At 42.1% G+C, this 10,506-nt stretch overlaps 1 protein-coding gene across 1 annotated transcript; it reads left to right on the forward strand.

Annotated features, from left to right (window-relative positions):
• The first annotated feature begins 589 nt into the window (after window positions 1-589).
• On the forward strand, window positions 590-7,072 carry LOC138196913 (leucine-rich repeat-containing protein 46). Its single transcript, XM_069147304.1, has 7 exons — window positions 590-708; window positions 1,201-1,330; window positions 2,892-2,985; window positions 3,507-3,643; window positions 3,866-4,008; window positions 5,228-5,425; window positions 5,559-7,072. Exons 1-7 carry the CDS (start codon window positions 698-700, stop codon window positions 5,674-5,676), a joined length of 831 nt encoding a protein of 276 aa, XP_069003405.1. The 5' UTR covers window positions 590-697; the 3' UTR covers window positions 5,677-7,072.
• The last annotated feature ends 3,434 nt before the right edge of the window (window positions 7,073-10,506 follow it).

The raw sequence follows: 10,506 nt of genomic DNA on the forward strand, positions 1-10,506 counted from the left end.
TACATTAAGTGCCCAATAAAAGAAACATTTACTCGCTGAAATTCAGTTAAATTTGTTTGCAGTCTCCTTTCAGACCCAACTAACAAAACAATAAATTCAAACAGGATAAAGAGAAGAAACAAGAGAAAAGTGGCACCTAAAAACACGAGAGGCTAGAGGTGTTTTTGTGACAAGACTAAAAAAAAATAAAAGCATATTGTATTTCAATGTGTCAAAAGGTCAGATTTTCTCTTAAAAATAGGCCTGCATAAATAAAGACAAAAACCTGTTCACATCGTTGCAGCACTCTCTTTACACCAAGACAAGTCATTTTTGAAAGTTTCAGTTTGAAGTAATGAATCTGTCACAGCTCATTAGAAAGTTGAATGTTAATTTTGAGAGAGCGCTGTGCAGCAGCGACCCGCAACAGTTTTATTTCTACCTCTCTTGTGTAATACACCTGAACAGTGTTGCCAGGCAACCATGCAGCTTGGTGATCAATTGGTGTCCTACAGCTCCGGCGGCAGACGCAGCACTCACACAATGGTGAGAAAGCACTGTGGTGTCAGACTCCCGAAGGACGGTCAACTTTCTCTGTGTGAATAATAACAAACCCACCGGGCTCCATGGGTAACAGCTACAGGGCTGCAGGGCTATACCGAGCCATTCACAAGGTGTTAAAGAAGGCCAGGAGAATTCATCACAAGGAGATTGGGACATGTCAGAAAGGTAAGCCAGAGCAGCTCATTCTCTGATATCTGCCCATTTCTATTATACTGGTGGCAAATTTTTTTCTCTGTTGCTTTTTGTACCTCAGCAGAAATGTGAGCCAAAGAGGCTAACTTTGTATTTAAAAAAATGCAATTGCTAAAAAGAAGGTTTTAAATATTTAATCATTTTATTCAATTCTACTCGAATGGTAACTATTTAGCAGTACATGCATAATCAATTGTAGAGGCACCGGGGTTCAGCTATTCTCTGCATTCAGCCACTATTATAAGATAATAGCACCTGCTCAGGTGTCCACAGGTGTCCATAGCAACGGGTCCTAATCTGCACTGACAGGCCCAGTTCACTGTAACTCTAACCACTCGGCTGGTGGTCAGGGTTTCAGCACACACCAGGGCTTACGTTACGAAAACACAGCTCCCCTTCAAACAGGGACCGGCGACGTGACAACGCACCTGATGACCCCAGCTGTCTTTTTCCCCTCGCTCTCAGTTCTTCAGGTGTGAACACGCTCAGTGGCAGTTTTCCCAAATCCCACTCATCCCAGTACTCTGACCTCAGGGTATCACGCACACCTCTCTCTGTGGAACATAGTCCTGATTCTGGACTAGTATCTACACCTGTGAGTTGCGCACACACACACACACACACACACACACACACACACACACACACACACACACACACACACACACACACACACACACACACACACACACACACACTCTCACCCTAAACACACTGGCCTCTAACCTCGACAGCTATGCCGATGACATTTTTTACCCTCACAGCAATTTGAATTAAGACAGATGAAACATGGCTTCTCCCCTTATCCTCCCTATATGTCACATACAAAGTTTTCCACTTGTAGTGAAAACAAATGTCCGATGTGCTCGTGACTGCAAAGTGCATTGCTTAATTACCTGCAGCAAAATAGTGAGTTTAAAGAAGTAGAAAATGCCAACTGATGTGGGGTTATTGTTTATTGCTCGTGGTCGATGTTCCGTTTGAGCAGAACCATGGTTAAACTAAAACCAGCATTGGCGTTACATTTATTTTTCCATTTATAATATCATTATTTCTATAACATTTGGTCTGTGTATTCTTCAAAGTGAAAGCACACAGTGACATTTTGGTTTCGGGGCCGTTCTCTGACTGTCCAGTCAGTGAGGAGCAGTGGTCAACTTAAAGTGAGGTCATTCCTGTGTCTCAATGAACAGAAGTGGGTGTCGAGTGACACGGACACACTCAGAGTGAACAGGATGAGTGTTAGAGGGTTGAAAAGGTCACGCAAGGAGGACAACTGACTCCACTACTGAATCCAATTGGACTAAACAAAAGCAGTGAACGGAATATTATTACATTTCATTTTACGCCATGTTGTACTATTTCATCAATAAGCTAAGGTGTCTCTAAAATGTTCTCCAATTGGAGGTTAGAATTGCTAAAACTAAAGAGACACTCATAAAAAACATTTTGTCATTAGAAGAATCAAGTAGATTTACTTGCCTGCTTTATCTCATGAAAGTGTCAGGTCCCGCTGCTATTTTATCGTGTGGCGTGATACCTGTAATACCGTAGTTGGTGGAGACGTTGGTATTGGAAAGAAAATGCACTAATATATTAAAGAAAGACATAAGCGATGAAATAGGGAGGAAATTAGGTGTCATTATCAGATTATAAAACACTTGTGCTTCATCAGGAGAATCTGAACATTGTGAACACGCGTTGTCATAGTGTTTAATGGTCTTGATAATGACCCATTGATTTTGGCTACATGCTATCTGCACGCTGAGAGAATAGAGTTTATGTTGGACTGATGGGGAGCTATGGTAGATTAAACTTTAGTGTGTCTCCTGTTCTCACAAGCCATTACCATGTACAAGTCTTATTTTGCCCGGCAACGAGACATTTATTTGACCGTGGTGAATTTCAGCTGCAATCAGTGAGAGGACACTTTGATTAAACTTGCGGGGGGGGGGGGGGGGGGGGGGATGTGACTCATTAGTGGTTTCTTCTGCCTTCACAAGAAATTATACTGAACAAGCCTCTGCACGTGTATATGTGTCGTGCATGAGATGCAATGATTAGATTTGACGAGACTTGGCAGAATGATGCATTTCACTCTTATTTTGTGGAACATTTCTTACCGGTTGTCACTTCGTTCACTCCCTTCTTTTCAGCTTCCATCCAATCGCTTCCGGTTTGTGTCGTGGCATCGCCTGGAGCAGTGTGATGTCACAGGCGACCAGCTGACCTGCCCCAGGGTTAGAGAAGGTGTGCGATTAAAATGAGAAAACAAACGGTGTGACTCTTGCAGAGATTCAACTTGGCATTTCCTGCAACAGAATAAAAAGAGAAGACAGTTTTCTGAACAGGTTTTGAACTAACGAAGTCACTGCCACAATGTGGTTTCTTTGTTGGAGAGTTGGTTCAAAACAATTCTGATTAGATCTTAAAGCAGTAAAAAAGTAGACACTGGAAAGTTAGGTTTTTTTTTTTGTTGTTATGCTTCTTTGTCAAAGCTGAACTTCAAAGAGAGCTTCTAGACAAGCCTCGCATAAATTTAAATGATTTGAACCGAAAAAAGAAGACAGTCAAGAAGCTGCCTCGTTTCCTTTTTTCCTTGTGTTGCTTATATTTTATGTAATTTTCATTTAATTTAGTAGATGACAAACATACTGTGACAAAGCATCTGAACCTGTCATTGTTAACACTGACAGCAGGATTAAATTGGATTAAATAGGTGAACATTGTTACAGGCTTTTCTTGTGTTTTTGACAATATTAATGAAAAAGGGCCATCAGAAGAGGATCTGTGTCAAAGAGAGGCGGCTGATATCAGTTTGGAGACAGCGGCGAGGAGGAGGAGGAGGAGGAGAGATGAAGGACAGCGATGGGAGGAGAGACTGCAAGAGAATTGGGAAAACTGTCTGGTAAGTTAACATGGATGTGTGTGTGTGTGTGCGTGTGTGCGTGTGTGCGTGCGTGCGCGTGTGCGTGTGCGTGTGTGTGTGTGCGTGTGTGTGCGTGTGTGTTGTTACAAAATATGCAGCAGAGAAGAAGAGCAGAGACGAGTAAAGAAGGCACAAGTATGAGAAGAAGAGGAAGAAAGAGAGATGAAGACCCTGACGATTGTAACACCCTTCTCTTTTCAGGAGTTAAATTTGTCCTATCAGGACTTAGGTGACCCCTTCCAGCGAGAGAATTTCCTCCGGATCCTCCGCCGGTTGATCCGCGTGGAGAAACTACAACTGATCGACAACTCTCTCACTAACCTGAGTTCTGTACGTCTGCCAAGGTACAAACTACACAGCTCAGGCTGCACCTCAACTCGCTCACCCGGTACACTGTTTACTCAGCTCCACGGAGACCACTGATGGATGTGAAAATATTTCATTCAGAATGCTGATAAATCTTTCAAGAAGCCCGAGATAGAAATCTATAAATCTGGTCAACATTATTCTGGTGTTCATAATAGCTTTATTGAATGCATTCAGCCGTTAAAATGGAGAAAAATGTCTCGTCTCATTCAAGACTGAAACTGACATCACACTGTTTTAAATCTTTTCACTTGAAGGTCGAATTAAAGGAAACAGTTCTGTGCTTTTGAGCCAGTATCTTGCTAAAGTTAGAGTTGTTTCTTTTTTTGACCACGCAGTTTATCTGTTGGTGTTTTAATGTTCCTGCTATTTTTGTTACAAACGTGGGGATGGTCAGACTTTTTCTTGAAGCTGAAACACTACGGCTACCGTTCACCTTCGGATGGCACATTTTTGTGCCAACAATAGACCGCATTGAAAAGTGAACGTAGCTTCCGTGTTTGAAAAATTAGGCCAACGGGGACATGCCTTCAGCTGCAGTACCACCGAGTGACACTAGGGACTGACACCAAATAGCCTACCATTCAACTTCCACCCACAGCTTATTTTGGTATTATTAGCTAAAGGCCCTCCTTCTTATTAGTTTTCTTGCAGTCCATCTGTAAAACAATACCATCATTAATTAGAAAATAGGCCTCAGAAATTGCGTTTTTAGGAGCGTGTCTGTTTGATTGACAGGCCTGTAGTGCGGTCGGATTACCGTTATTTTGTTGGCGTGACGTAGTGCCGTTGGGTTTCCAATCAGATTGAGTCAGTTCCACCGGTTGTTCCCACCTCAACTCGTCCAAATATGGTCACTTCTGGCTCCAAACCGTGCCGAACCAGCAAGATGGCGACGGCTGTAAAGTCAAACTCGAGGCCTCATACTGGCAGTTCACAAACCAATGGGTGACATCGCTGTTGGTTGCCGCTTGGTGCCAACTTGTTTATCTTATTTTGTCCACCACTTCTTGCCCGTTTGGAAAGCATTATTGCATTCCCCCCCCTCCCCTCGTACGCAATCTGGAATCTTTTGACAATATTGTTTTGATTTTTTTTTTTTTTTGTTGGTGCTTTTATGGTCCTTTTACCAAATACAACAGGTAGCAACAACCAGGGAAAAAAAAGTGAAGCCTTATTTGTGTTTCCTGGGGGCAGGTGCCGAATGCTAAACCTGCATCACAACCACCTGGTGTGTCTGCGTCAGCTGCCAAAGCTCCCCTCGGTGGAGCACCTTTGTCTGTCTGAGAACGCCATCGGCTCCCTGGGGGGACTGGGAGCTCTCGGGAACAGCCCGCTGCGCTCCCTTAACCTCACCCGCAACCCGGTGACCTTCACTCAGGGCTACCGTGCACGGTAAGAAGACATAGACGATGATGTCTGGGGGATGCATAAATGTGTAGAGGAATCCTTTTTCTTCATCTTCATCTTCATCATCATCATCATCATCATCATCATCTTCTCGTTTTCTCTCTCTCCCCGTGTGCAGTGTTTTCTCTTGTTTGCCAAAGCTTGAGGTCCTGGATGGAATCCCCAAGCTGCCAGAAGACTCGCTGCCCATCAGATTACATTTCCCAGAAACCACCAGGATGTGTAACATTTTATGATGTTCTTCCATGGATGGATGCGTACAGACTCAGTACTTTAGAAAAGTGCTCCACACTTTGAAAGTATGCTGAAGGTTTCAGAGATCTCCTCAGAGGAAAGCCAGATGGATAACGTTTTCTTCTGGTATTCAGTAACAGCATTTACATGAACTGTCACAACTTTTGCCGAAAAACACTTGAAAAGGCCACACTGATAATACAGCAGAGGTGTCACGCTGCCGGAGCGCACCAGATCGACGCTATGCCACTTCTTTTTCTTTTTTAACTAAGTGAGGAAACATAAAGTTGGCAATTCGCATAATATGGTTGATAATATGATTGGATACAATCATCTCTAAAGAGAAACACACGAAGAGAACCAGGAAGAACAAATGGAATATTTAAAGTTGTCATTTTGACAGAGATGGTGATGTGACTGATTCACGATCAACTCATGTATTGAATAACATTGAAGTAAACATTCCCTTTGAGCAACTGCAGTGAATTCAATCCCTTTTTCTCTCATCAATACCAAAACTAGTAAAAGATGAAAAAGGCAGCTAAACATCCTTTCCTTGTTTGGAACAGCTTAAAAGGTAACTAAAAGTTCACCATGATGTAGGTAAACGATGATTTAAAAACTTACTTGGCATTAGGCCAATAACCAAGTTAACATGTTGGCTTCTGCTAATGCCAGCTACAAGTAGCACTGATTCATATAATACAGCATTAATGTTGCTCTTTTCTCCTTAATTCACTTGAACCGTATTTCCTCTAACAGTGACTGACCTTTATTTATACCAGCTGCTCCTCTATTTGATAACTGGTTACATTTTATTAGCACGAAGCCTCATTTTGATCCACGTCCATTTGCCATGTTAAAGTTAATGTTAATACAAACTCACCACTTCCTGTATCAACTTAAAAGCCCTCAAGCATTTCAGTGGACAGAAACACTTTTTTTTTTTTTTACTTCACAGGGCTTTTATTGTCAAATATGTGCTGAAACATTTGGTGGAAAACTCCCCGACTTGAGAGATTTCCAAACGGCACTTGAAATATTGCCACTGCCGTGCTTTGACATTAACACAACATACAGTTTGGCTGAGACATTAACAGTTTGTGCACCCACTGTGACGGAAGTTCGACTTTAGATTAGTAATCCAGAACAACCATTGAAATCAACAGGATTATATTGTTGAATTTAACAAATTAAAGTGATGGAAATATACACTTTTGATTATTGTATGTAAACTTGCTGCCATAGGAACAGTGGTTACGTGACTCAACATTGGTGCGCTATGGAAACAAATAGCACTACAGTAATACAGCAATAGTATTGTAGTGGTAATGTGAAAACTGCTTTTCATATCAAGTACCAATACACTACTGATATTTTTAAAGTGAGTTTTTTTTTTTTTTTGTATACCCTTTACAGGTATTTTGATAATAAATAGAAAAGAAAATGAAGTCTTTTAGCTATTTTTTTCACACACGTAAGTAAATGTGGTGCAGTGCACGGATACATGTTGAATGACTATGACAAACTTTGGCTTTGATGGAAAGGAAAGGGAGCGATGTCTAATCAGATTGCTCCATGACTCATCTCTACCACCTCGACATCTCTCAGGACTTTGCTGAGCCAACAAATTCACACTGCTCTCTCTGCTACAGACTGCACCGAACATACACACCAGAAGGTTTTCTTTATATGCAACTGTAAATCCCGGTTGATGAAAATGTAGTTTCTTTTCTTTCAATTATTTTAATTTGGCAGCTGGATCCTTATATTACGCATGTTTACTTGACACGTGTAATATATGAGAGGAGAAACAGGACATCCGCTTTCCAGGCTTATCAAACATTTAGTGTCCAGACTCCCTTGGATAATGGCCTCTTGTGTCCTCAGGCTGACTGGGTAATGACCCGCGAGCTTCATGCAGCAAGTCACACACACAAAAATACATCCCGCACACAGAAAAGCAATCCTTCGTAGCTTGCAAAGCGCTCAGACTGATGGGTTTTTAACTAAAAGTATATGTTCTTTGTCCTGTAAAAGCATAAAATAAAGGGCACACATAGTGTCGCACGTAATGTAGTGTTGCGGGAGTTACACCTTGGATGTATTTAGAGGGAGCTCTCTTAACGCATCCATGGGTTACGCACGCTCCCGTCGTTGATTTATTCATATACTGCAGCAGTGTATTCTTCTTTAAAACTGGTTTCATTTTCAGCCCGTGCCTGCAACATAAACACACTTTGCTATCTGATACCGCACAAGTATGAATACTGCCACGCGTGCAGCCGAGCAGCCACCTCTGCATATAAACATGGCTCCAGCGTGAACCGCACAAACAAACACGCCACAACAGCCACTTGCATTTCTTTTCGCTCTCGGTAATAAGGAGAAAGGCAATTTAAGCAGCTGATATCTCTCTAACAAGCACAGAGGCAGGCGCAAACTACCAGTTACATGCCTCATTGGGATTTGTTTAAGTGTGGAAGATTGTTTGTGCAATTGTGTGTTATGTGCACCGAGCGAAGACTCCAGCTGATGAATGAGAGATCGTTACTGCTGCGGAGAGGCAGCGTAATGAGCCCACTGGATCCTCATGTACTGTGCTTGCCAACAGGATCCAGGTCACAAGGAGCATTTCTGTATGTCATTAAAATGGGAGAGGAATTTGAGTTTGATGCCTCCACCTCTCCCTCCTCCCCCGCCAAATAAGAAAAAAGTCTTGGGTGGAAAAAAAAAAAAAAACCACCATTTCATAGCTTAGAGCTTCAGCTTTCAAGTAAATCTCGCAATGCTGTTAAATGGAAGGTTTTGATAATCGGTGGCAATCGTGTGGGCATTCGTCTCAAGATAGATTTCGGCTCGAGGCAATCGACACGTTAAAATTATTCATGCCGGGTAATTCACCCATGAAATGACTGAGAGCACAAGAATGTGGAGGAGTTATCATATCTGCCATTGCTTGTCACTGTAAAAATATATATGTGTGTGCACGTCTTCTCCCTGTGGCCTGCTATTAGCACAGTAATGAGACACCTGTTACTGTCGCACTCCTCCAGCATCCAACAGTCCCTCTGGGGAGATCAACAATCTCACAGCAGCAGAGGGATGATGACAGGAAGCGGCGATGGGAGGAGGGAGGACGGAGGAGGGAGGAGGGAGGAGGGCATGGCACGAGGCACTGAGCGAAGAAATGGAGAGAAGGTGCCGGCGTGATGACAGGAACTGAGAGGTCGGGTAGGAGGAGGGACGATCTGATTGAGACTGTGTGTCGGGGACAAATATTGTTCATTAGAGCTAATTGCCGTTCTCAGTCAACCCCCCCCCCCCCCCCCCCCCCCCCCCTCTATCGTCGGATTTTCATTTCATCCTGATTTGTCGGTTCACTTCCCGCGCGAGCTGAGTTCACACGCAATGTTCTTACCTCTCTGTTCGAGAACAGATATAAGTTGATAAAGAAGAAGGTAGGCAGGGAGCTTGGGAACATTTCTGGCTTGCAGTGTTGATGAGAACAGCAGAGCGCCCGTGATTGTAAACTCAACAATTCATGTTTAGGATTTTTTTTTTTTCCCCTTCTGCTCGTTACATATTTATAATCCTCTTTATGAAAGTAGACTTGCTAGCTTAAGTCAAGTTATGAGCTTGCTGAAAGTCATTAATACATTGATCTATTCATCTACAGTAAAGGAGCATCCCAACAACTGACTGCAGATTCTCCATTGATGAAGCGAAGAACATTCATCAGAACATTGTTGCAGCATTATGGCTTTAACAAGAATCTCCTAAAAAAAAACCTCACTGGGTTGCCTTCACAAGTAATACCTGCAAGAATAATGGGAGCCCAAATTGTAATTGAAAAGCTACAAAGTGTACAACCAAAAACCTTAAGGAATTGATCTTGTCTTTAACCTCAGTGGAGACAGGTACTGTTGAGTTTTCCATATAAAAAAAAAAAATAACAATGATCAAACAAAAAAAATGACTCCTACTAAACAGACTATTGTATGTCTTCTGTTTGTGACGTAACCCAATCTGTGAAACCTTTATTCCGCTTGTGAAAAAAAAAAAGAAGTGAAATTTCCCCCTTTTTGCTTTTTCACATCTTGACCACATTGGACCTGGTTTAAAACAAAAAAAAACACTAGATCACTTTAAACCGCTTCGACAGGTCAAAAATGGACTACGTTATCCCAGAGAGCTATAACATCCTGTGAAACACAGCTTCTGATTTCTGAAATCTTGTTTCTATTTGTAAAAATGCAAAAAAAAAAAAAAAAAAAGGGACATTTCACTGCTTTTTCCAACATCCAAAAAAAAAAAAAAAAAATCACATTAGACATGGATCACATCAAAACCCACCACGGTATATTAGGAGCAACTAACCTTTTAGATCACAATAATGCCAGTTTTGATCGGAGTTAATTTGTTTGTGCGACCACAGCAGCATCTACACTAGATAGTGTCTTAACCCATTAACCTTAGCTAATATTTCACTGTCAGGCAGGACAGCTGTCTTTAAGTAACGTTGTGCATAGAAACTAAAGGTAGAGGCAGAGAAAGTTGTATACTTTTGAGGACAACTTGCATTGACGCCATTGCAGTAGTGTTACCCTCCGGTGCTTCCCCGGGTTCATGAAGAAAGCGAGCAGGTGTGTAGACAAGGAAGATCACGTGATTGACTGGAGGGGCGTGGCCAGGCCTGAAATGACAGGAGAGAGTTAGTGAATGGAAAAATACTGAATGAATGACACAGATATTGACATATTTACTCGGATGATAATTTTCAACAGCTCCTCATTATTATCACCAGGTGTCAGCCACGATAAAAGCTTTAT

The sequence above is a fragment of the Embiotoca jacksoni genome, unplaced genomic scaffold (genome assembly GCF_022577435.1).
Source record: "Embiotoca jacksoni isolate LCO1_2020_lvr unplaced genomic scaffold, fEmbJac1.0.p SCAF_14, whole genome shotgun sequence".
Taxonomy (NCBI): Eukaryota; Metazoa; Chordata; class Actinopteri; family Embiotocidae; genus Embiotoca; species Embiotoca jacksoni.